Below are 26,950 nucleotides of genomic sequence, written 5' to 3'. Positions count from 1 at the left end.
CCCACATGCCTGTGCCTCTGTCCTTTGACCTTGGAGGGCCCTGGTGGGAGGGATCTGGGGGTGCCCGTCAGCCAGTTCTTGGGGCTGAACTGTAGCCATGGCCGTGATGGCAGGAACCAGAAGGGCCCTGGGGCTCTCCCAGGAGGCAGATGGACTTGTCTGTGTGGATGCTCCCTGCTGTTCCCCTCTAGATGACTATGCTAATATGTAGTACTTTTGAAGGGCTTAGTGGGCAGTAAGCACTGTACCCAGTGTTCCACATTTATTTCAACCCCCCCATGACTTGTAAGGACAGCTGCCCACTGCTTGGCAAATGAGAGCCCCAGGGCTTCCACAGGTGGGGTGACTCCAAGGTCACCAAGCTAGAAAGTGGCAGCATAGATCGTCCTCTGGCCAGCCTAAGCCTGTGGCTAACTTATGGGGCCACCTTGTTCCATTTTTATCACACCACAATTAAGATGGACATTTAGTCCCTGAGAAGTTGTTCAACATGTTAGAAGTGGAGAAGGGCTTCTGCTTGCCTATATTTAGCCCCCAATTATTTTATTTTCATTATCAATTAACCAAGTTTCTGCGTAGTCTCAAATAAAGCGGATAAGGTATACAGTCCCTGTTCCTGGAAGATTCATTGCTGAGGATATAAAAAGGTGCTTCATGCATCGTCTTCCTTATGATCTCAAAGTCTGTACCCAGGGTCTCTCCCAGCAGGCTAGCGGGGACTGACAGCCCAGGTGAGATACAGCCAGAGGGATAGGTCAACAGCCACTGCTTTTCTAAGCCCTAGCAGGAATAAGCCAGCCATGGACAGAAATTGTGCAGAGGTAGGAGGGAGGGAGAGGCGCACATGGGCTGTCTCAAGATAGATGGCTTCCAATGGAACAATAACACTCTGATTCAGTGGGACCCATCTGGGGAAGCTTTATGCGTCTGAATCAGTGGCACCAAGGCATTCCTGGTTACTGTTACAAGAACTTCCTACTTAAAGGAAATTAACGAGGTGGGTTCAGACAAGTGCTACATAGGATTTAAACTTGTAGGTACTGAGGTGCCTTCCTTGGGAGGAAGGGAAATGTGAAAGGTCGTTGCCCTAGAACTTGGGCATGGCTAGAGAAGAAAGCACCATGAACAATCCCTGATGTCATCAGAGAGGTGCCGAAGCTCTGTGCCCAGTTCCAAGAGGAAAAGGCAAGGTGGCTGGAGCGTTGTAACAACACGGGCTGACATTTTGAGCTCATGTGTGTCACGCACGGTGTTGAGCAGGTGGTTCACTGAGCAACCCTAGGAACCAGAGGCATCCTGCATGCTTGGGAAACCCTGAATTCAAAATGTAAGGATTTGGAGCCAAGGTTGTAGTATAGCAAGTGAAGCTGCCACCTGCAGTGCCAACACTCTGTGAACACCAGTTCAAGTCCTAACTGCTCCACTTCCAATCCAGCTACTGGGAAAGCAGCAGAAGATGGCCCAAGTCCTTGTGCCCCTCTACACATATGGAAAACCTGGAAAAAGCTCCTGGCTTCATACTGGCCTAGCGCTGACTGTTGTAGTCATTTTGGGGGGAATGAGCCAGTGAATGAAGATCTCAGGTCTCTAGCTTTGCCTTTTACATAAATAAAACCTAAAAAAACCCCCTCCAAGGTCCATATTCTTATCACTATGCCAACCTATCTTAGGTGCTAACAAGATCAATGATTTATCCAAGGTCATGCAGCAAGCCAAGATTCCAACCCAAGTCCATCTGACTTTCAACAATCACAGCCTTTCTAATCATAGAATTTCTCAGCCTTGGCATACTGAAGCCAGATAATCCACAGCTGTGCAATGTGTGTGCAATGGGATCCCTAGCCTGTGCCCACCAGTTGCCAGTAACAATGCCCTCCTCCTCCCAAACCCCCAAGCAGGGACAACCAACAGTTAAAATCAGGTCAGGTCACGCCCACTCTCCGGACTGGGGGCGAAATCGCAATTAGAAAGTGAACTGCCATAGCCGCTGTCGGCTTCCTACCCTGAATAACCCTCAGGGTTGCATACAGCAAACCAATGATAGAATCTGAAATACAGCCCAGGAAGCCCAAGGAGAAGGGACAGCACCAAGGCTGAACTGGCAGCCAAGGTATCGCCAAAGGAGTAATGGCAACGCTGTTACACAAACAGAAGGCTAGAACCCCCTCGGGATGTCACGCTGGCAGCCCGGCTGGTCACTGCCCCTCAGAGGTAATCAAGGAATGTTCCCTAAGGATGATAGTTACATCATTCCAATGACGTTCTAGGAACTTGTTTCCCACTCCACCTCCCCCCCCCCCCAGGGGACAGTGGTTTATTTCAAAAGCAGAGACAAAACCTCTCTAACCTCCCCACCCCTGCCGCCATGTCTAAAACAGCCAGGGGCTGGGCCAAGTCAAAGCCAGGAGTCCAGAACGCAATCTGTTTCTACCATGACAGTGGTAGGAACCCAGGCACTCCTTGCTGCAGCCCAAGGTGTACGTTGTCAGGTAGCTGGAATCAAGCCCAGAACTCTGATGCAGAAAGCAGGCGTCAGCTACTGTGTCAAACAGCCTTGGAATCAAATTGCTGGACATGATCTGAAGCATCGCTGCTGTAGGTGCAGTGGTGAGCCCAAGGGCCCCATGGGCTTGAGGAAGATCGCTAGCTAGTGAGAACAGTTAGTCCTTGGCACCCAGACTTTTTTTTTTTTTATTGCAAAGTCAGGTATACAGAGAGGAGAGACAGAGAGGAAGATCTTCCATCTATTGATTCACTCCCCAAGTGAGCGCAACGCCCAGTACTGAGCCGATCCGAAGCCAGGAGCCAGGAACTTCTACCAAGTCTTCCACACAGGTGCTGGATCCCAAGGCTCTGGGCAGTCCTCGACTGCTTTCCCAGGCCACAAGAAGGGAGCGGGATGGGAAGCAGGGCTGCCAGGATTAGAATTGGCATCCATGTGGGATCCCAGTGCATTCAAGGTGAGAACATTAGCTGCTAGGCCACTACACTGGGCCCACCAAGACTTTTTTATAAAGATTTATTTAGTTTTATTGGAACAGCAGATGTTACAGAAAAGGAGATACAGAAAGATCTTCCATCTGCTGCTTCACTCCCCAAATGGCCACAACAGTCAGAGCTAAACTGATCCAAAGCCAGGAGCCAGGATCTTCCAGATCTCCTGCATGGGAACAGAGTCCAAGGCTGTGAAAGTGGAGCAACTGGGACATGAACCAGCATTCATACAGGATTCCAGTGCTTACAAGGTGGGGATTTAGCCACTGAGCCATGGCGCCGGGCCTCTTTGTAACCTGGATACTGTTTTCCCCGAGCCTTCCTTTCCTCATCTTTAAATGAGGATAAAGAGCAATGTGTCTGATGGGCTTCTTGCACAGCAGTTTATAAACACCGGGATAACAACATCCTGTGTCAGAGTGCCTGCGCTGGAATTGCTGGCTGTTCATGTGACCCAGTTTCTTGCTAGTGTGCACCCTGGGGAGCAGCAGGTGGTGGTGAGAGTACTCAAATCCCTGCCATCCTGCAGAAAGCCAATCTGACTCCTAAGCTCCGGCCCCAGCTTGCTCCAGCCCTGCGCATTGTGGCTATCTGGGAGTGAACCAATAGATGGTAGATCTCTGCTTTTCAGATGAGATGAAAATAAATTTGTTTTTAAAAAGAAGAACCTAGGTTATTTAAAAAATTCAAAGATCAGTAATAGTTTTGGGGCTGGCAATGCAGTACAACAGGATAAGCTGTCACTTGCATCATGGGCATCCCGCATGGGAGCTGGTTCAAGTCCTGGCTGCTATACTTCTGATCTACTCCTTGCTAATGGCCCGGGAAAGCAGCCCATGTGCTTGGGCCTCTACATCCACATGGGAAACATGGATTAGGTGCCTGGCTTCTGGCTCCAGCCCAGCCCAGCCCATCTCCAGCCATTTTGGCCATCTGGAAATGAACCGGAGTATGGAAAATCTTTATCTTTCCTTCTTCCTAACTCTACCTTTGAAGTAAGTATGTAAATAAATACATTTTTAAAAGTGGTTGTGACAAAACAATCCAAGGTAATATATGCAAATGACACATGTATTAAGAAGCATGTAAAATGTTAAGATGTGTTGATGACAAATCTATGAGGCAATACATTATTAAACTATCAAATATAGTCTATTAAACATATAATCAGAAGTTACAAAATAGCTATCTTCGCTACTGGCTTTTCCTTTTAGTTCAGGATTTATGACCAGCTAGAGTATAACCCTGGGCTTGAGCCAAGACAAAAGGCTTGGCCTTGGTGGGGAAGGACTGCCCCAAAGGGCAGCTGGACACAGGAGCTTGGCAAAGAGGGAACTTTTTAGAGCAGGCTGAGACCCAGCAGTGACCTGGACTCCAGGACACTTGCCAGCCCCTGTCCTTGGGAGAGGACACTGGCTAGGTGTTATGTGTAAGCTTTGTTGCACGGAGACATGCTAGAATGTGGGGCAGGCCAGGGCCAGGGAGGAGAGAGGATTGGATCCTAGAGGGAGACCACTGAGTTGTGTCAGCAATCCCTGGAGGCCACGGGCATGACTCCAGAAAGTACACTCTTGCCCTCTGGCCACAGTGCCAGAGGAAAGCAGCCAGGTATTGCCTTGAAGTTGGTGAGCCTTAGAAGCAGCAGTGCCAGCTTCCTCTCCTGGTCCCAGTTGGGTCCTTCCTGTTCCCCTATGCAGCTGCCTGCCACAGTTCTGTGGTCAGCAGGTGAGCCAGTCCTTTAAACAACCGTCATGCCGTATAAGTCTTTAGGCCGTAACTTGCATGTTTCTTGGGAAAGCTCAGCTCAACTATTTTGCAAGAAAATGGGTGGCTAAATCTTCCCCCTTCCTGCATCAGGATCCCATGTGGGCGCTAGTTCCTATCCCTGCTGCTCCAAATCACACTCAGCTGCCTGCTTGTAGCCTGGGAAAGCAACAGAGGATGGCCCAAAGCCTTGGGACCCTGCCCCCAAATGGGAGACTCAGAAGAAACTTCTGGCTTCCCATCAGCTCAGATGCTACCATTGTGGCCACTTGGGGAGTGAACCAGCAGATGGATGCTGTTTCTCTCTGTATCTCCTTCTCTCTGTAAACCTGCCTTTCCAAAAATAAATAAATAAATAAATGAATCTTTAAAAATTATGTTGGGCCCGGTGTGGTGGCCTAACGGCTAAAGCCCTCGTCTTGAACATGCCAGGATCCCACATGGATGCTGGTTTCTATCGTGGCAGCCCCACTTCCCATCCAGCTTCCTGCTTGTGGCCTGAGAAAGCTGTCGAAGACTGCCCAGAGCCTTGGGATCCTGCACCTGCATGGAAGACCCAGAAGATCCTGGCTCCTGGCTTCGGATCAATTTAGTTCTGGCTGTTGCGGTCACTTGGGGAGTGAAGCATCAGATGGAAAATCTTCCTCTCTGTCTCTCCTCTTATCTGTATATCTGACTTTGCAATAAAAATAAATAAATATTTTAAAATAAATAAAAAATTAAAAAGATTGTTTAACAAATGGGTGCATATCTGGACAGGTGGTCAAAGCCTCAAAATCTAGGGCCAGGGAGGGGCAACTGGCTACAATGTCCTCATTTCCATTCCGTTCACCATTCACACAGGTTCACATCCGCTGCAGGTCAGATCCCACAGCCACAGAGATATGTGCCCCACACTTGCCCTAGAGGAAGTCCCATGTAGTGGCTCAACAATTGAGCAACCAAGCCACTCAAAGGTAGGATGTGCTATAATAAAGGCATGAGTCATCAGCCATTAACAACCAGAGGAATCATTAAAACTAACTAATTAACAACAATAATAATACACCTAAAATTGTTAGGGCTTAGCAGAGAAAGTAATATCCCAGCCTGCTTTGAAGGATGAATAATAATAAGGGTGAATAATTACTGAACATTTACTCTAGCCAACCATGGTGTACACTCATTATCACATTATGTCCTTCTTAGTAGCTGCCATTATTTTCCCAGTTTTACGGGTGAGGAACAGCGGTTCAGAGAGGTGACCCAGGATTTCCTCTGGGAGACAGCAGCAGGGACTGGAGGAGAGAAGATAGTTGGGCAAACGCGGTGTGGATTAGCATTACCTGCCTGCATGCCTGCTGTTCTGCAAAACACTTCTATAAACATCAAACTTGATCCTCAGAAACACTTTTTTTTTTAAGATTTATTTATTTTTATTGGAAAGGCAGATTTACAGAGAGAAGGAGAGACAGAGAAAGATCTTCCATCTGCTGGTTCACTCCTCAGGTGGCCACACTGGCTAGAGCCGGGCTGATCTGAAGCCAGGAGCCAGGAGCTTATTCTGAGTCTCCCACATGGGTACAGGGTCCCAAGGCTTTGGCCCATCCTCTACTGTTTCCCCAGACCACAGACAGGGAGCTGGATGGGAAGAGAAGCAGCCAGGATTAGAACTGCTGCCCATATGGGATCCCGGTGTGTGCAAGGTGAGGACTTTAGCCACTAGGCTACCGCGCCAGGCTTGCTATGCTGCTCTTCTTTGAGATACCCAGGAGGCTGATCAGTGACCACCTCACTAAAAATAAATAATCATAATATTCAAGCAGAATTCTAGAATCCTGTATGTGAGTGAAATATAAAATCTGAATAGGCAATAGAGGCACAATAATACTCAGAAAGAAAGTAGAGACCATCTCAGTGGATGAAGCCCCAGCCTGTGACGCTGGCATCTGGGTAAAAAAGGTACAAAAGAAATCTAGTGGCAACCACCATGACCAGTTTTGTGTTGTGCCCTTTGATACAGTCTAGTGTCTTTGTTACGATAATGGACCCTCTACCAATAAAATGTAAAATGCATGTGCAACATCCATTGATTACTTTGCTTTCATGTTACGTACCTAAACTGTGCAAAGTCTAGAGTTGAGTTTACTATGGATAATCCATGGGGGGGATATAGTACAGGGAGAAGGGGAAAGGGGCTGGCACACAGGTACCACAGGATCATAATCAGCATATGCGAAAACAGGAAGTGTGGTTCCCCTGGTGTCAGTGTCTCCCAGTGGCTCAGTCCGGCTTTCAGCCTCAGGGTGTTCCCACTGTGCCCCTGTGGAAGTGACTGAACAAACAATTCTCACTTCATAGGGTCATTGGGCAGGCCAAGCCACTGCCTGCAGTGCCAGCACCCAAGTGGGCACTGATTCAAGCCCCGGCTATTCCACTTCCTATCCAGCTCCCTGATAATATGCCTGGAAGGGAAAGCAGCAGAAGATGGTCCAAGTATTTGGGACCCTGCGCTCACGTGGAAGACCCAGAAGAAGCTCCTCACTTCAGACCCACCTCAGCTCCAGATGTTGAAGCCATTTGGGGAGAAAATCCACAGATGGAAGCTCTATTTCGCTTTCTTCATAATTTTGCTTTTCAAATGAATCACATAAATTTAACCAAAAAAAAAAAATTAAAAATAAGAAAAGTACCAGGCCAGGATATAGAATCCCTCAGTTCATGTTAGAGAAATTACAGTGGTGTGACCATCTCGGGTCCACAGTCCATTACTGGAAATCCCCAAAGTTCTGGCACCCAGGATTTTCTTAAAAAAAAAAAAAAAAAAAAAAAGATTTACTTAGTTTCATTGGAAAGATTTACAGAAAGAAGGAGAGACAAAGAAAGATCTTGCATCTGCTGGTTCACTCCCCAAGTGGCCACAGCAGCCGGAGCTGAGCTGATCCCAGTGCGTGCAAGGCAAGGACTTTAGCCACTAGGCTACCGCACCCAGCTCCTGGCACGCACGCTTTTAAAAAAACAAATCTAGCACGCAAGTGTAATCCAAAGTGACGCTTTTCTCCTTAGTATCAACACACATGTGCTGAGATTAGAATGAATATTCATACACTGCTCAACAGACATTACTGTTTTGCAAAGTGGTGGGGCTGCCCTGTGCCCTGCTGGGGATGTCCCCCTCGATTCTGAAACACATCTGACCCTACTGCCTTCCGGATAGTAGGCTAGGGAGGGGAAAAAAGTTTTTCTTGGAAGGCCTGCTTTTTTTTAGTCGTTAGGATTATGTTTCACTTTAAAAAGTCCTCGGGAATCCTTTTAGAATTTATAGTAATTCGCTCGATTCCTGAATATCTCTGCACTTGAAGCTAGAATATCTCTGCACTTGAGTCGGGAGGCCTGGTTTTGCTTTCTGGCCGAGGGCGGCTCAGGTCCGGGTTCATGGTCCCTGCAGCAGCGCCTGGCACTCGGTGGGGCCTTCCTAAACGCCATGAAGTCACCCAGGCCACAGAGGCGGCCTTCCGAGGGCAGCTCCCACTCCTTCGTCCCTGTGGACGCCGCCGCGGGCAGCGGGGGACGAGGGTGCAGGGGACAAGGGTCCACCTTCAGAGCCGGGCTCCGGAACGGCCCTGAGACTGTCCACTCTTCCTAAGAGGGAGCCCGAAGTCCACGCCTGTCTCGGGTGCACGCCTGAGGGTCTCACTCGCTCGAGGGGGGAGGACCTAGCTCTCTCCCCAGCGCTTCTTTAAACTTTCAACGTCTGGACATGAGATTTCCTCAGATACCTGGCTCTCCACCGCTTGGGCACAGCGCACGGGACGCTCACGGGCCCGCTAGTTTTCTCCCCGCCTCCTCCCACCCGACCTCCCGGCCCTGGAGGACCGAGGGTGGACGCTCTTGCAGATCACCTCTCGCTGGTCCGGGCGCGAGTGGGCGGAGCCAGCGCCGCCCGGGCTGTGGCAGCGGAGGGTGGGGACACTCTGGCCCGGCTCTCGGTGGTGCGCGAGCGGGCGGGGAGCAGCGGCCGCTCTGGTCGGCGGACGTGCTGCCGAGCAGTCCCGGAAGCGAAGCAGCGATGGCGGAGAGTCCGACTGAAGAGGCGGCGACGGCGACGGCAGGCGCCGGGGCGGCGGGCCCCGGGGCGAGCGGCGTCGCTGGCGTTGTTGGCGTTAGCGGCGGCGGCGGCGGCGGCGGCTTCGGGCCGCCTTTCCTGCCGGATGTGTGGGCGGCGGCGGCGGCGGCGGGCGGGGCCGGGGGGCCGGGGAGCGGCCTGGCTCCGCTGCCCGGGCTCCCGCCCTCGGCCGCTGCCCACGGGGCCGCGCTGCTTAGCCACTGGGACCCGACGCTCAGCTCTGACTGGGACGGCGAGCGAACCGCGCCGCAGTGTCTACTCCGGATCAAGCGGTGAGCCGGGGTGTCCCCTCCCGCAAGCCCCGCGCTGCCGGGGCGCGACCTTCCCCGCCCCCCCTCCATCCCCTCCCGGGTGTCTCTCACGCCTCAACCTGCCGCGCTCCAAAAGCCCGAGGCCTGCCATCCGGGAGCGCGTCGGGGTTCCAAGGTTCTTCTCTCCCGCCACCCCCCAGCACCGAAGCCCTCTTCGCGTGCCCGGATCGGACCCCGCCCCTCGGGAGCCTCCTGTCCGCCTTCCCCCCCCAACCCCCACCCCACGGCCCCCTGTCCGAAACCCGACCCTGTGGCGCTTCAGTAACACCCCCTTCCCGCCCTCTGCGCCGCCCCTGTCCCCCCTTCCCCATCCGGGCCCAGGCAGATGCTGCCTTGGGTGGGGGGGGACCCACCCATGGGTCTCCCTCGTCCCCTGTGGAGCCCAGTGTGTAACAGACCGAGCTGGCTTGCTTGCTTTTTTTTTTTTTTTTAACTGTAGCCTGCCTTTCTCTTTATCTGCACCCTGAGGCCCCTGTACGCTCTCAGTTGCTTCACTCAACTGACTCTTCCGTTAAAACCCGTTTTCCAGGTGTCACACCTGTCTGATCTCACACCTGCTCCACTCAGCCCCCACCCCCACTCCCGTGGCCACACTCTGGATTGTACTAGCCCACTCAGGGACCTTCCTTCCTCCACCCCCTCACCTGGATTCTTTGGTTTACTTTTCTCAAGCAAATGTATTCAACTCAAATATAGGAACAAAGGCCTCCGTGCTTTGTGCTTCTTCCGTGGGTGACTGATCTGCGATAGTATCATTTCATAGATCATGGATTTTACAGAAGTGCACAGCAAGAGAGTAGTCCTACTGGGCTGCTGCTAATCCTGCAATCTGTTTCCAGATGACCGGCCTGCTCCCCACCCTCCCATCCCCAGCCGCCTCATCCAGATGTCTCCCAGGCTCCCAAGTTCCTTCCTTTGTCTTCTCTCCTTATTTTTCAAACTTATGATCAAAACTAAGCCATGTGACATGCGTGAAGTACCTGGCACGGTGCCCGACAGAGTGCCAGCTCCCAACTTCAACTTGACCCTCAACTCTCGAATGCCTTTGCACCTGTCAGTCTTACAGTCCTGACACACTTTGGAGTTTAATGACTTCCTGGCTCAGGCTACCCTAGCACCTCCCTAGACTTTCCCCTCATCTACAATGTTCTGTAGCCCCTTGTTCCTTAGTTCACCCGCTCCAGTTGGTGAGATATGACCCTGACATGCTCTCTTCACTAGCAGTCATCACGTGGCATCCTCACGATAGGAGACTGACAGCATAATGGAAAGATCCTCCTCTCCCCAACCTGTGGAGGTTTAGGCTGTTCCTCTCTTGAGCCAGGAGACCACCACGATGGTCTTGCCCCTTGCTATTGATGGATCACTTGCTTCATGGAATCCTCTGGCCATGGGGGAGTAGAGGGTTTGTAGAATATGTTTTGTTTTTTTTTTTTAATGAAGTTGACTGTGCCTTCCAAGTTACTTACAAAGTCCTCATTTAGCATTCAGCCGTAGTACCTGGGAGGTGACAAGTGAATGAGCTGTCTTGTGGGAGGAAGTGAGAGTACATGGGAGGTGGCTTTTCAGGGTGACATCTGATGCGGTTGGGATCACTGATATTTTTTTTTCGCCTTTCCCTCCCCTCTTCCTGATGAAACAATGTCCCTTTGATGATAATTTGCTCTCTGCCTGCCTGACAAGTACCCGGCTGAGATTCTCAGCCAACAGGACAGTACAGACATATGTGGTACCAAGCTCCGCTTTCCCAAGCCCTGGCCTCGATGAGGTGATGACAGTTGTCCCACTCAAGGGATGTCCCCGTCCCCTCCCTGCCCTCACGCCTGCTCCCACTCCCTCTTGGTATTATGCAGGGATATCATGTCCATTTATAAGGAGCCTCCTCCAGGAATGTTCGTCGTACCCGATACTGTTGACATGACTAAGGTATGTAACTTGGTGGGGAGTCAAGGGTTTGGGGGAAATAGGGCTCATCAAGTTGGAAGAGTATAGAAGATTAATCAGCTTACCTTGTTCATCACCTAGATGAGGGATGCAAAGCCCCAAGAGAGTAGGTGGCTCAGCCAGGGTCACATAGTGAGGTGGAGCAAGGCCTGCAACAGGTGACTGTTAGAGAGCCGACACTCCCAGGCTGACTTGGAAAATCCCAGTTGATGCCCATTGTCACAACTTCACTATCAGTGCTCCAGTCCAGGTGGTAAATTACACGGTCACCTTGCCCGTTGTACCCAACTCTGCCCATCTTGTCTGACCCCCTGCACCCTGCTCCCTCCTCCCCCCGACTTGAACTAGGATGCTGTGAGTCAGTACAGGGAAGCTTTGGGGGAGAGCCAGCTGCACTGAAGTGTCTGTGGTGCAAAGGTCTCTTGTGTAGACTCCATCCTGACTGCTGACTATCTCTTCCACCTCAGAGACCATTCCTCTCACTGGCCACACAGAGAAGTTTCAGACCGTGATGTCTGGTTCTTCTGGTGTGGATTTTGAGTCTTCTCCATTATTCTCTGCCCTCAAAAGTGAATTTCCACTTAAGCTGGTGTGGGCAAGGCCCCTGTTTCTGAATCTGGGAGCATTTAAATGAAAATGACTTAGGGTGGAAGTTGACATTTTGTGTTGTTGGTATAGCTTTTATTTTGAATAGACTTCTCTTTATATTGATTTTTTTTTTTCCTTCTTATGTGCTTAGAAGAGTTTTTCCTGGGACATCTAGTCTGTCAGGTATCCACATTATGCTATCCTGGGGCCCCAGAACTGATGCCATGTTGACCAGTTGAATTTGCTGTTCCAAATGGCAAAATAAATGTTAGGATTATTGCCAGGCTAAGGTGGGGAGTTTAGACTGAGGCATTGAATTACAGTGTCTTTGTTCCTCGTGCTGTTCACATTCTAAGTAGATATAAGTGCTTAGAGGAGAAAATGTAACTGAGTTAGTTCAGTTTTTATCCTTTTTTTTTTTTTTAAGATTTATTTGTTTTTATTGGAAAGGCAGATTTACAGAGAGAAGGAGAGGCAGAGAGGAAGATCTTTCATCAGCTGATTCACTTCCCAAGTGGCCACAACGGCCAGAGCTGAGCTGATCCGAAGCCAGGAGTTTCTTGCAGGTATCCCACATGGGCGCAGGGTTTTAAAGCTTTAGGCCATCCTCAGCTGCTTTCCCATAAGCAGGGAGCTAGATGGGAAGTGGAGCAGCCAGGATATGAACTGGAGCCCATATGGGATCCTGGTGCATGTAAGGCTAGGATTTAGCCACTAGGCTATTGTACTAGGCCAGGTTTTTTTTTTTTCCTTTAGGAGTGGAAATCTAAAGTAACTGGGATTTGTGGAGTACAAAATTTAGTGTTCTAAGGACTGCTGCCATTGTTTTGTGTTAACCAGTAGATCCTCCCCAGTAAGTTGAGGTACCATATGCCTCCCTTGCCCCCAGCACTGTTACCAGCGCTAATGCTGTGACCTCCAGTCCTGTGCTTTCCTTTCCTCCTACCTCTCCTTTGTGCCACATACATACATCACCAGTGTGTTTACCTGGACAAATCCAAACTTAGCATGCTCTGGAGAAATGCATAGTGATTTCTGGAGCTGCTAGGCTTACGCTACACACGTTGGTAGTGTTATACCCAGCAGTGTGTTAGGGTTATACACGTGTTATACATAGCAGATGATAGAGATGTACACAGAAAGACAGGCTTCAGCAGAGTTTTAAGGACTACCTAACCAAGAATGGTTCTGATTAGATTGAGTTTTCACCGTAGTTCTGTAACTGGAATATAACTCCTATGATGATATGTCACTATAGTGAGATTTTTCTTAAAATTGTATATGTACTTGCTAATGTAAGTTGAGTACAGGATATTCATTCTGCATGGTGAGAACATGGATGCCCAGCGGTGCCTGCTGTTGGCATGGGTAGTAGGTAGAAGTCAGGCGGGTGGGTGGGTGGGGGAATGTCACCTCACAATTTTGAGATGGGGTTTTATTTTGCAGATTCATGCATTGATCACAGGCCCATTTGACACTCCTTATGAAGGGGGTTTCTTCCTGTTCGTGTTTCGGTGTCCACCCGACTATCCCATCCACCCACCTCGGGTCAAACTGATGACAACGGGCAATAACACAGTGAGGTTTAACCCCAACTTCTACCGCAATGGGAAAGTCTGCTTGAGTATTCTAGGGTAAGAGTTCTTTGTTAGCAGCAGATGGTTACTCTGAGCCAGCCTTCGTCATGAGGGCGGCTCATCGGAACCACAGAAAAGAGAAAGTAGTAGTGCAAACTCAGTGCTGCCCGGGATGGCACATGTCCACCATCATTCAGAGGTGTTGGATGAAGTGGTTCTCACAGTGTGGTCCCTGAGCAGCAGCAGCAGCACCTGCCGACTGGGGAGTCCCACCCCAGGCCATAGGATCAGCAGCCTCCAGGTGGGCCCACTGCCCCCTAGTGCTGCAGGTGCTCTCCCCTCCCCCTGCCAGCTTGAGAGCCACTCCCCGTGGGCGCTGGCCTCAATTTTGCCTGGACAGAAAAGGGCTGTGGGCATCTCCCTTCTGAGTCTCCGCAACTGGCTCTGCAAGCAGTATTGGTGGTGCTAATGATTGTGATGTTTTAACAATTGGATGAAAAATCTCTACCATTGGAAGTTATCAGTTTTAAGTATATCTTCTGCTGAACGCAGCAGAGGATTTTATCCAAGGAGTTCCCATTCAGTCCATTCTGATGGCCATTGGGGGTTAGAAAATCAGAATGAAAATGTCTTCTTGTGTGTTTTGGATTGTGATCTGAATTCCCTTGGGGTAGAGAGAAGTGCAGGTTGAAGTTGAAACAGTTGCCTTAATTGGCAACTTCCCATCCAACATATTTCCAGGTTTGCAGCAGGTGGGAAGCTGAAACAAGCTTGAAATAAGATTCTTTGTTCTAGAACTCTCACATCTAGGGATGTGTTCTGTTGTGATTGTGATAGTTTGCCATTAAAAAAAGTCCCTCCTCTCCTAATTGGGCTGGGAGGATGGTAGTGGGGATCTTGTATAAACTTGTCGTGGTAAACAAGTTTGGTTATTGCTTCTGTGCAGAATTGTTCATTAAAGTGTTGGCTCTAGCTTCTCCCTCATGAAACCAATGTAAAAACAATTTTAAGCAAACGCTTGTGCGTAGTAAAGACCGGCGAAGTCACATAGTGGGGTAAAAGTGGTAGAGGTTTGTTGGGTAGGAAGGGAGTGTCCTGAAGTTGAGATTTTACCACGAGGACCCCAGAGAAAATTCCCATGTCATCTTAGTTTTACTCTGTTAGCTGTATCAGCCTCATTCCTTTCCTCCCCTAGGCAAAATACTGGGCTGATTTAATGACAAAAGAAATTGAATGAGAATTGACCCTGTTGATATGAATCCCCAAATCCTTAATGCCGCGACGTAGGAGGTGCAGTGTTCCTGGGAGAACAAAGCAGAGTGGAGAGGAGTTGGGGAGGCTGTAAGAGCTGCCTGTGGTATGGTGACCCTATGGCAACTCGCCGACTTGGGCGGCAGGGAAAGGGCAGGGGCCAGTTCACTGAAGCCAGTTGTGGTCCCAGTTTTATTTGTCTTCCAACCCTGGCGCCATCTCTTCAGCTAGGGAAGGAATAAGCTAAAATAATACAACATTGCCATCCCCTGTGTTAGGCTGAATCAAGCTTATGAAAGAGGAGCAATCTTGGCATTTATCTTAATGATCTGTATTATTTGCAAACCCTTTGGCCTGCAAGGACCATCTCTCCTGCTCTGACAGTTGTGTAGTTTTCAGGAAATGTTTGATGTTGAATTGGATCCCTGATTTATGTACCCCGTTTCGCTAATGACTTCAGTTACTTGTGTGCCTTTGTTGAATTTCTCTTTGCCCTCTTGGAACTCCATCACCACCAGTAAACCAATAAGCTCTCCAGAGCCACACAGGTCAGCTTTAGACAGCCTCTAGAGTGGCTTTCCTGGCTTGTTTCTTTGGTGCTGTCATCTTCCACCTTCCCCAGCTATTCTTTCTTTTCTGACCCAGAGAAAATTCCTTCAAGGTTATCTTGCTTGTCCCACTAGATGGGGATTAGGCGATTGAGTAATTCAGTGAGGATGAGACAAGCTGGGAATTCCTAGAATGTTAGTAGTTAAAGAGAAACTTGCTTAGAATGAGTCACTTTGCGGTGGTGCTGGCAGGCCCGAGGTACGCGGCCCCTACCTCACCCTGCTCCCTTCCCTTGCTGTGTTGCAGTACATGGACCGGCCCAGCCTGGAGCCCAGCCCAAAGTATCTCTTCCGTGCTCATCTCCATCCAGTCCCTGATGACTGAGAACCCGTACCACAATGAGCCTGGCTTTGAACAGGTAAGGCCACACGGGCCAGCTTTGGAGGTGCAGTGTTAAGGGTTTGGAGAGAGCTTTCTTTGACCTGGCGTAGCTCTGTAGATCTTACTGGCCACTGTAGGGGAAAGAGGGAGCTGACATACATGCTGCTTAGTGTCAGTGTGTTTACTTACAAGTGACACTAGCATGTGTTTCACTTGGCTTAAGCCGCAGTGTGGAGGTCCGTGGAGTCATTTGGAAGTGGGTTCTAAGCCTGCAGCGTCCCCTCTGAGTGTCCCCTCGTGAACACCACGTGGCCAATGACTCGGAATTAGGAGAGGCCGTTCCCTGTAGAGCAGAGTTGTCATGAGCATGCCAGACTGCCAGAGAGGGGCAAAGAAAATGGTCGTTTTCCAAGAGTAGGCGATGCAAAGTGTGCCGGACACTGCCAAGTCTAAGTCTGAGATAAATGTTGTCGTGCCTCTTTTCAAATGAGGGAACAGTGGCTCTGAGAAGCTAATAAACTTGCATGAGAACAGCCTGATTAGAGCAGGACCCTGGGTTGGCACTGCCCTACCACTGCCCCAAAGTGCCTTTTTGAATCGTTCTTGAGCACTGAAATAGTATCAGTGATACCCTCAAAATATGTTTCATGTTGGTGCTTAGACCACCGTAAGCTTTAAACTACTTCAGAGTGAGCATTGCTCATTCTTCTATGATATACCTGAATAAATACACTTTTGCACAGGAATGATTCTGAAAACCATGTTTTCTGCACAAATGGTGGACCCGATTTCAGGAGCAGGCAGTGATGGCAGTAAACTCCTTGGCTGCACAGGGAGCTGCTTGTCAGGTCTCATGGCTTGGAAATTCAGGAGTGCTGACTTCTTAATGCTCCCAAGTTTTCACACCCATGGTGTTTTTGGAATTTTTTTCAGTTCTCCAGGTGAAAAGAAATACCAAACTATTCCTTTTTATGAAATAGATATAAAGAACTTTCTTAAATAATTAACAGGATATATATTCACCTGTTGTCCACTGCACCACTTAAAAAAAAATCTTAGAATGACATTAGACCTCAGCACTCCTGCTTCCTGTTCACTGTCTTATCTCAAACTAGTAGTTCACCTGGTGGTTTGATAGGATGAGTGCTACAGTTTCCCTCCCCGCCATGCCCCCATGGTTTTGCCGTGGTGCAGATGTGGAACACTGGCAGGCTGGCGGTGTGTGAGCACATCTCCTAGGTGTTCAGCAGCCAGTCTGATTGCTGGGTTGGAGACAGGAGGAACAGGGAGAGAATCAAAGCAGCCATCACGGTGAGGAGGCCACCCTCCCACACCCAGCTGAGTTTTCTCAACCCAAGTTGAAGTTTTTCTTTTGAAAGTTTCAAGTTCTGCTTCTGATTTATGCTTGTTCCAGGGATGGTGGAACATATAGACAAATGTTAAGCAGGAAGCTTCCTGTACTTACGGATGCCCAGGGATTTTCCACGCTGATTCCTTGCATCATTTAGAACTTCTCTTTCCACCATTGCTGTTAGGTTTGACTGTTGTTCCACTGAATCAGTACCTGAATAGGCCCTTCATTTCAGGTTCTAGAATAGAGGATAAGGATGTGGGGTGGGGCTGGGTGGTGAATACTTGTTCTCGGTTCTATCCTGCTGTGGGAAAGGGGTGGTGTCGTGCCATGATGGGTCGCATACCCCATACTAATCTTGACATTTTCCTATTAGTTTTTCTCTTTACCTAAAGTTTGTACTTGGGTACTATGGCATTTGTCACATTGCAGGAAAGACATCCAGGAGATAGCAAGAACTACAATGAATGTATCCGGCATGAGACCATCAGAGTTGCAGTCTGTGACATGATGGAAGGAAAATGTCCTTGCCCAGAGCCCTTACGGTACGTGTCAGAGGAGCCCACTCTAGACTGCCCGGGGGAGCGAAGGTGCTTACACCCAGTAGAGACTTGGGGGAAGTTGGAGTGGAGGGCAGAGGAAAGGAAAAGCTGTAGTCACACTTGTCCGTCCATCCGTCCTTCCTTTTTTTCTGTCTGCCTGACTTATTTGGAAGAGTTACAGAGAGATGTATTACATCTGCTGTTTCACTCCCCAAATGGCTGCAACAGCCAGAAGTAAGCTGATCAGGAACCAGGAGCCTCTTCTGGGTCTCCCAAGTAGCTTAGGAACTCAAGCACTGGGGCCATCTGCCACTGATCAGAAGTAGAGCAGCCAGGACTTGAGCCAGTGCGTAAGAGGGATGCCAGCACCTACCTCAATGCCAGTTCCATAATCATGATTTTCAAGGAGTGAGAGTGAGTCAGAGTTGTGGCATAGTGGGCAGAGCTGCTGTCTGAGATGCCAGCATCCATGTAGTACCAGTTTGTGTCCTGTCTTTCCATTTTCAATCTAGCTCCCTGGTAACGGCCTGGGAAAAAACAACAGAAGGTGGCCGAAGTGTTTGTGCCCCTGCCACCCACCTGGGGGACCCAGATGGAGCTCTTGGCTTCAGCCTGCACAGCCATGATCGTTGTGGCTATCTAGGAAATGAACTGGCAGATGAGAGCTACCTCTGTCTCTCCCTCTCTAATGAGGAGTTCAGAGAGGGATGGTTTGTGACACAATGGGTGAAGCTACTGCTCACAAGGTCTGCATCCCATATCAATGCTAGATCAAATCCTGGCTCCTGTGCTCCAAACCCAGCTCCATGCTAATGGGCCTGGAAGACAATAAATAATGCCTGAAGTATTTGGGCCCCTGCTACATGTGTGGGAGACCTGGGAAAAGCTCCTGGCTCCTAACTTTGGACCAGCTCAGCTCTGATCATTGTGGCCATTTGGGGAATGAACCAGTTCTCTTCCTCTGTTCTCTCGTTCTCTTCTCTCCCTGCCTCTTTTTGTTCTCTCCCTTTTTCTCTCCCTCTCGCTGTAACTCTTTCAAATAAATAAACGTATTAACATAAATGTTCATCCCTACCCCTACTCTCACCCCCCAAAAAAGGCAGCAGCTCAGCTCAGGACAATCATGCCAAAAGAGAAGTAGAATACTTTATAATAAATCAGTGTCTTCATGTGAGGTCTACTTTTAAGTGCTAAAACTGAATGAGCAAAGAGCTAAACTTTTAAGGAGAATTTTGGTTAATGTTTGAGGTTATGGGAAATAGAGCTGAGTGGAGCAAGCCATGAGCTGAACTTGAGATTCAAGATTTAAATGGTGAGTATTACAGTCTGTAACTTTGTAGATCCTTAAGGTGTAAGGGAAATCTGCTGTGGGCAGTCAACCATTGCATTTTCCATTGAAAGATCTTTGTGGGGAATCAAATGCGAACTGGGGTTCTCTGGCTGTTTGATTCGGCATTTAAGGTTGCACCTGAAAGGGGCTGCCTCTTTCCCAGGTTTCTAACTCTCTGCTTTTTGTCCTAGTGGGGTGATGGAAAAGTCCTTTCTCGAGTATTACGACTTCTATGAGGTGGCCTGCAAAGATCGACTGCACCTTCAGGGCCAGACCATGCAGGTAATGCCGCCCTTGCTGCGCGTTCCAGAAGCCCCATGCCAGACCCTGTGCGTCCAGTCACAGGCCTTGCTTCTGCGTTCCTGCATAAAGTACGGCCTCCAGAGTAGAAGCTGACCTGTCCTGTCCACCTTTTAAGCTTGAACTCCTGCCCTTTTTGACCTGTGAGCTTTTCAAAACCAAACACTCAGGGATTATGAGAGTCATCTTGGAGTTCCAGCCCTCGCTCCCATCGCTCCCAGAGAACGATGACTTAGAAAAATAATGGATCTGTCATGTACTGAAAGATTGCTATTCCAAAGATGGTAACCAGTTTATTTGCCATCTGTACTGGGGACATGTGCTTCCCCTTTCAATAAGAATGCAGAAATTACGCTTACTTTAGAGGAGAGGTTTCTTTTTTGGCCAAATGAGATAGACTCAGATAAAATGACCTGACTGGTTAGAAAGGAGAATCCTCACCTAGAGGATCGTTTCTTGTATTTTTGTGTCACTTACTAATAGTCCTGCTTAGATGTGGCATGACTCAGATAATTTCCTAAGTTCCCTTCAAGCTCTCTATCTCTTTGTCCAGTCTCTCCTAGCCCCTCCCAGACCACACGCATGCTCTGTCCTCCTCTCCCCTGACCGCCTTCTCACCTTCTCCTCTCTACCATTCCCGCTTTCATTCAAAGATTGATTGATTTAAGAGGGCGAACATCAGGAAGAAGCAGAAGGAGCTGTCTTCATCTACTGCTTCACTGCCCAAAATAGCAAGTCTGATCCAGGCCAAAGCCAGGAGCCAGGAGCCAGGCGCTCCACCCTAGCCTCCTGCACAGTGATAAGGGTCCAAGTACTTTGGGCCATCCTCACTGCCTTTCCAAGCACATTTGCAGGAAACTGGATTGGAAAGGGAATAGCTGGGACTCAAATTGCCACTCTGATGGAATGCTGGTGTCACAAGCAGGCATAACTTGATGTGCCACCATGCCAGCTTTTCTGTGCTCTGTTTATGCCCACCTACTCAACAGCAGTAGAATTGCAAGGATACATTGAAAAGTTCACCAAAAAATAGAATTAAAGTGTGCATTCTGGAGCAGATGTTAAATGCAGACATGACATGGAACACCTGCCTCCTGTATTGAGTACCTGGCTTATGTCTTTGCTCCGCTTGGAGTTCCAGCTTCCTGCTGATGTGCATCCTGGGCCTCAGCAGGTGATGACTCGAGCACTGGAGTTTTGCCTGTCTGCCTAGGAGAAGAGACTGAGTTCTGGGATGTCCTACCTTAGCCCTGGCCTCGCTGTGATGTTGCAGGCATGTGGGGAATGAACCAGCACGTGTAAGATGAATCAGTCTCTCTTTCTGCCTTTCCGATAAAGGTTTTTTTTTTTAAAGCTTTAGTGCAAAAAGTATTTTTTATGTATGTGTAGTTTGTAATATACCTTCTCCACAAACTTTTTTAATATTTATTTTTATTGGAAAGGCAGATTTACAGAAAAAAAGATCTTCCATCTGTTTCACTCCCCAAGTGGCTGCAGTGGCCAGAGCTGAGATGATTTGAAGCTAAGAGCCTGGAGCTTCTTCCTGTGTGGGTGCAGGAGCCCAAGGACTTTTCCAAGCCACAAGCAGGGAGGGGTGAGAAGTGGAGCAGCCAGGATACAAAGCTAGTGCCCAGATGGGATGTTGTGCTTGAAGGAGGAGGATTAGCTTGTTGCCTGCCCCTCCACAAACTTTTAAACATTTTTATTTATTTTCTTTTAAAAATTTTTATTGGAATGACAGATTTACAGAGAGAAGGAGAGACAGAAAGATCCTCTATCCACTGGTTCACTCTCCCAAGTGGTCGCAGTGGCCAGAGCTGAGCTGATCCGAAGCCAGGAGCCAGGAGATTCTTCCTGAATTCCCACGCAGGTGCAAGGTCCCAAGGCTTTAGGCCATCCTCCACTGCATTCCCAGGCCACAGGCAGGAACTGGATGGGAATTGGAACAGCCGGGACTTGAACCAGTGCCCACATGGGATCCTGGCGCATGCAAGGCAGCAATTAGCCACAAGGCTATTGCACCAGGCCCCTTCATAAACTTTTTGAAGTACCACCTTGCATGTTGTGTTTCCACTGGAATTTGTTCTTATTAGCTTTCCCATCCTTCCTTCCTTGACTTGTCACTTACCTGTCTCGTTTAAGCTCAGAAAGTTAGGCTAATTCAGGATTAATTTTTTTCCTGAGTACTTTGTTTTAAATGTTTGCCTATTTCTTTACATCTGTGTGAAAGGCAAAACATATTTCCCACCTGCTGTTTCAGGTGGGAAATGCCCACAGCAGCCAGGGCTGGGCCAAGCCCAAGCCAGTAATCCAGACCTCCATCTCGGTTTCATATAGGTAGCAGGGGCCCAAAAATTTAGTCTTGCATCACCTGCCATTCAGGATGTATTAGCAGGAAGTGGCGAGGTCTTGCCCCAGCATTCTCACAGGGGAAGTGGGCTTCCCATGCAGCCCTTCACCACTGCACCCAATGCCCATCTCCTAAGCCACTTTTGAGGATGTGTCGGGATACCTGGTGCAGGCCGTTTCCCGTCAGGAGGCTCCCGGCTGCTGTCCTGCAGCATTGCCAGCGTTCAGTCTGAAGGTCACATCGCTTGTCATGAGGGATGGCTGGGACGGGACCTGGGGACAAGGTGAGATCTGTCAGCCTCAGAGCTGGTCGCAGAGCTCAGCTGCCAGGAAGGCTAGCCCCTGGCTGAACCGTGAGGCTCTAGTCACCGTGACTGCATCCCGACCGCTGGCACCCACCTGGGAGGGCAGGGAGGAGAAAAGCAGAACAGCTGGGAGGTTGTGGTCTTTTCCTGACTGTCAGGGACAGCCCCGAGGGAGCATTGTAAACCAGGTTCTGGTATCTCCTGCCCTGGCCATCTTCAGTTTTGAGACTTTGAGGGAAGTTGAGTCTTTGTACATAGTGTTCAGAAATCTTTGGTGTAGATAGACAAAGTTGAAGGCTAAGTGCCCTTGGGATGATGCCCAGAACCCTGGGCAGGACTGTAGGAGAGGGCCAGGTGCTGCCCTGGCAGTCAGAATGCTGGAGTCCTAGACCTGCTGCTGACTGCAGATTACCCTGGGCAGATAGAGAATAAAGCTCAGCTTTTTCCACATTCACTAAAAACAATGGTACACTTAATAATCACATTGTTGGTCTCATATATATATATATATATATATATATATATATATTCACACATACATATGTATGTATTTATATATATATTTAAGATTGCTTTTATTGGAAATGAAGATATACAGAGAGGAAGATGTTCTGTCCAGTGGTTACTCTTCAAGCAGTTACAACAGCTGGGACTAAGCCATTCCTAAGCCAGGAGCCCTGAGCTTCTTCTGGATCTCCCATGTGGGTGCAGGGTCCCAAGGCTTTGGGCCGTCCTCCACTGCTTTCCCAGGCCACAAGCAGGGATATGGATGGGAAGCGGGGCTGGCAGGATTAGAACCTATGCCCATATGGGATCCCAGCTCATTCAAGGTGAGGACTTTAGTCACTAGGCTACTGTGCCAGGCCCTTTACTTTTTTTTTTAAGATTTATTTTTATTAGGCAGATTCACAGAGAGTAGGAGAGAAGGTGATCTTCTATCTGCTTCTTCTGGTTCTTTTTATTTATTTATTTAGTTAGTTAGTTTTTCCTTTGGAAAGGCAGATTTACAGAGAGGAGAGACAGAGGAAGATCTTCCATCCTCTGAATCACTCCCTAAGTGGCCGCAATGGGTGGAGCTGAGCCAGTCCGAAGTCAGGAGCCTCTTCTGGGTCTCCCACGCAGGAACAGGATCCTGAGGCTTTGGGTTGTCCTCGACTGCTTTCCCAGGCCACAGGCAGGGAGCTGGATGGGAAGCAGGGCAGCTGGGATTAGAACTGGTCCCCATATGGGATGCCGGTGCGTTCAAGGCTCGGACTTTAGCCACTAGGCCACTGTGCCGGGCTCAGTTGTGATCATTTCAGGTTGGGGAGGGTGTTGTGTGTAGCAGCCTATGCCCGTTTGGAACACCTGCATCCTATATTGAGTGCCAGTTTGAGTCCTGGCTCCCCGCTTCTGATCCAGCTCCTTCCTGTGTGTCCCAGGAGGCAGCAGGTGGAGGCTCAAGTGCTTGGGCCCACACCACTCACGTGGGAGATTCGGATGGAGTTCCAGGCTCCTGGTTTCAGCCTGGTCTGGTCCTGGTGGTTTCAGGCAGTTGGGAATGAATCAGTGGATTTCCATTTCTCTGCTTTTTGAGTAGATGAATTTTTTTCCACTCTTGCTAGAAAGGCAGATTTTGCAGAGAGAAGAGACAAAAAAAATCTTCCATCCAATGATTCACTCCACAGTGGCCACAATGGCCAGAGCTAGAGACTCCTCCAGGGCTTCCACATGGGTACAGGGTCTCAGGTCTTGGGGCCGTCCTCCACTGCCCTTGGAAGGCCCTAAGCAGGAAGCTGAGCTGGATGGGCAATGGCGCAGCCAGGACATGAACCAGTGCACATACTGGGATGCCAGTGCTTGCAGGTGAAAGATTAGCCAGTTGAGCCACCACACCAGCCCCAATAAACACTTCTTTAAGAAGCTAATGGAAAAAAACAGAATTAAAAGATTTCTTAAGTCTTGGGCTGGGATGATAACCTAGTGGCTAAATCCTCATGTTACACACACTGGGATCCCATATGGGCGCCACATTATATCCTGACTGCTCTACTTCCTATCCAGCGTCCTGCTTGTGGTCTGGGAAGACAATAGAAGATGGGCCAAACATAGCCTTGGGGACCCTACACCCATGTGGGAGATCTGGAAGAAGCTCCTGGCTCTTGGTTTCGGATCATCTCAGTCCTGGCTGTAGCAGCCATTTGGGGAGTGGACCAACAGCTGGAAGATCTAAGTGTTCCCCATCCCTAAGGTGACATCCACATCTCCTAGAAAGCACTCCTCGTCCCCTTCTGTATTTTGCCTTGCTTTTGAGAAATTAGATTTTTGTGTCAGCCCAAACTGGACTGATATGGGGCAGTCTTCATGCCCTAATATTCCTAAACAGATGCATCATCTGCTGCTGGGAAACTCCCCATCTGCCTGCCCCCCCCTTCCCCCAGGGGAGCTTGCATTTCTCGGGCCCAGAGTTCCTGCCCTCTGGCTCGAAGCTTTCATCATGCGGTCTCCTCCCCACAGGACCCTTTTGGAGAGAAGCGGGGCCATTTCGACTACCAGTCCCTCTTGATGCGTCTGGGACTGATTCGTCAGAAAGTGCTGGAGAGGCTCCATAATGAGAATGCAGAAATGGACTCTGATAGCAGCTCGTCTGGGACAGAGACGGACCTGCACGGGAGCCTAAGGGTCTAGGCCCTACTCCGCTCTCCCCTTCCCCCACTCGAGAGTCCGAGAGTCCGGCAGAGTCCCTTCCCCCGACCCCAGGGAAGGAGAGGCTCTGCGTGTCTCCCTCCAAACGTGACGTCATCTGCAAAATGGCAGCAGCCAAGCAAGCTCAGATCCCGGGGTGCGGGAGTGGGGGGTATTCCCTGACTGACCTCCTTGGCGCCAGAACGTCCGGGGCTGTCTGTCCCGTCGGGCCAAGGTGCCTGTCCAGGAGCACCCAGGGTGAGGGCCTCTGGAAACAGCGCAACAACCGACACACCTCACCACGGGGCCCGCTCCTTCAGGACAGGTCGGAGACAGAAATTGTAATTCCAGGAGGGGGATTGCCCAGGTGATTGATGGGACTTCTGGAAACGTGGGGTGGGGGCGCTGTGTGGGACACATAGAGCAGTCTGGTGGTCGTCTCTCCATCTTCAGCCCTGAGGCCAGGCTTCCTGCTGCCCTGCTCCTCCCTGCCTCTCCCCTCCTTTTTCGCACGGGCCAGCATAATTTTTTTCCTAATTTATAGTCACTGTTCTAGACAGACCAAAGAGCAGGAACAGTGGTGGAGTCTAGGCTGCTGATGAGTAAGCTTTACCTGGCACCTGAGCACCTTTATCCCCCGCCCCCGTCCTCATCCTCTCACGATGTAAGACAGAAGGTAAAAGTGATTCAGCCTGAACCAAGGCACCGCAAGAAGCTGAGGATCCTTTTTGTTCCCGCAATCACGGATTTGAAAAGCCTCCACCATGGGCAGCTGCCCTGTGTGGGATTGTGGCCACTACACAGAATGGTCTCCTGCAGATTTTCCTAAATACTGGTCACCACAAGGGCAGTTCTCTTGGGGTGAGATGCAGGGAAGAGACCAATGCTCTTCCTTACTGTGTTCCGTTTAGTTGTCCTGTGTCCCCCAGCTCATAGTCTCCCATCCTCATTTCAGCCCCCAGGGATTTGAGGCACACAAGGGTAACCAGACAGCAAAAGGGGATTGGGGCCGAGACTGGCGACTGCGCCCCTTCCCCCAGCTGCTCTTTGTGACTGGCTGCAGCGGGTGTCTGCCTGGCTGTGTTGCTTCTCTACTTAGCTGCCGTGATCCTTTAGCTGGTTGGCTCAAAAAACAAATGTGCTTTAGGTGCCCTGTCATACTGGGCACCAGGGGAGTCCATCCTTGCCCCGTTTGATGGTTTCTCCCCACACTTCTAGATTCGTAACTGTTAGGGCTCCAGATATGACGCAGGGCCTCAGTCAGTACTCAGCCATCATGCAGCTGCTGTCAGAAGGCTGCTCTGAAGGTCTTAGCCTTGTAGGTGAGGGGACTCTCCTAGCATAAAGGAAATGTCCTTGGAAGGGCAGGAAGCCATGAAATTGGACAGGGAGTGGTGGGCTTGGGGAACAGGAGTCTGAAGGCTGGGTCTCCACAGGGACTCAGAGAGGGACCCTGCTTCCAGCTTCCTTCCATCCCTGTAGCTAGGCTGGGGCCAAGAAGAATACCCTCAGTCTGTGGGTCCAGTGTTGTCTCATTCATGTAAGTGTTCCCACTTTGAAGTGACAATCCTCTCCTTGGCCCTACTGTGGGGCAGAGTGCGTCTGGCATAGCAGCCTGACTTTAACGCCCTAACCCTGAGTTTAGGAAATGAATGCACAGGAGTCCAAGAGATGTCTTTATATCTGACTGTACATAAATGAAGTTCTTTTTTCTTTTTTTGGTGCAATAAAGTTTGTTTTGGCAGAAGGAGGAAGCGCCTGAGGATGTGGGAGGGTTCAGGTGAAGACTGGTGTTCTCTGGAAAGCACTCAGTGAACCACCCTGCAAGATGCACCTTGGCTCTGTGGGGGGATGGGGCACAGGAACAGGACCAGCAACTGGGAGTAACATGGGCCCCTAATCCTGTGTGTAATGGAGGCTGGCTTCTTGACATCACCTAACCCAAAGTGATGGAAATACACACATTCTACAGAGACAAGGTGGGGTGGGCTCCACCCAACTCGACCTGCTAAGGACGTCTCGGTGTGGAGAAAGCATTGGCTGTTGAGTTTGCTGATACCAACCTGCCTAGACTGAGCATTTAGACCATCAAGACTCTGGGGCCTTAAAACGCCAGGGCTCCTGCTTGCTGGTAGTTTTTCCTCTTGGCTCACTGTATGGGGATGTGTCTGCACAAGTCCTGTTAGCCCACACTGTGCCAAGCAGACAGGGCAAAGCATGGCGTTGGGCTCCAGCTCTGACCCAGCTTGTCATCCATGAGGTTAAGGATACCCCCTTAACATTTGAGGCTAGCGAAGATTAAGTGAGGTGGGTGTGAAAAGGTGCAGGTAGGTGTTCTGCAATTCCCTTAGCCCCACTAAGACAGTGGGACCTGGCTGGTGGGCTCTGCTCAAGCAAAAGTAGAATCTTAAGAACCAAAATAGAAACTTCATGAGTAAGTTTGCGTCCCCGTAGGCTCCACTATTTTCCTCCAGTTTAGCAGGGGCTTATTTCCCTTAAGCTCAGTCAGGTCTTCAACAGCCTGGACCTTCCACAGAATCCAAGAGAGACTTGAGGGACTGGTTACTAGTCTGAGGGTCTGTGGCTTTGAGGCCATCCAGTCACAAGAAGCTCTAAGTTAGCAGAGGCTATAATTCCTCAAGATC

The 26,950-nt window shown here is 49.7% G+C and overlaps 1 protein-coding gene across 1 annotated transcript; it reads left to right on the top strand.

The window, feature by feature from the left end:
* The first annotated feature begins 8,746 nt into the window (after nt 1-8,746).
* Nucleotides 8,747-26,052, top strand: UBE2Z (ubiquitin conjugating enzyme E2 Z). Its single transcript, XM_041001871.1, has 7 exons — nt 8,747-9,135; nt 11,028-11,100; nt 13,153-13,340; nt 15,390-15,501; nt 17,248-17,360; nt 18,879-18,969; nt 24,138-26,052. The coding sequence occupies exons 1-7, from the start codon at nt 8,807-8,809 to the stop codon at nt 24,306-24,308; spliced, it is 1,077 nt and encodes a 358-aa protein (XP_040857805.1). The 5' UTR covers nt 8,747-8,806; the 3' UTR covers nt 24,309-26,052.
* Nucleotides 26,053-26,950: the final 898 nt, after the last annotated feature.

Source organism: Ochotona curzoniae, unplaced genomic scaffold (genome assembly GCF_017591425.1).
Source record: "Ochotona curzoniae isolate NIBS_2020 unplaced genomic scaffold, NIBS_Ocur_1.0 scaffold_2453, whole genome shotgun sequence".
Lineage (NCBI taxonomy): Eukaryota > Metazoa > Chordata > Mammalia > Lagomorpha > Ochotonidae > Ochotona > Ochotona curzoniae.
Note: the sequence above shows the minus strand (reverse complement) of the source record. Positions and strands in the feature narration are given on the sequence as shown.

What these genes read in the sequence shown, in the direction of transcription:
- UBE2Z (XM_041001871.1), top strand. Translation starts at nt 8,807, where the DNA reads ATGGCGGAGAGTCCGACTGAAGAGGCGGCGACGGCGACGGCAGGCGCC. An exon ending in CCTTGCCCAGAGCCCTTACG is followed by an intron (nt 17,361 to 18,878) that starts GTACGTGTCAGA and finishes TTTTTGTCCTAG; the next exon opens with TGGGGTGATGGAAAAGTCCT. An exon ending in TTCAGGGCCAGACCATGCAG is followed by an intron (nt 18,970 to 24,137) that starts GTAATGCCGCCC and finishes TCCTCCCCACAG; the next exon opens with GACCCTTTTGGAGAGAAGCG.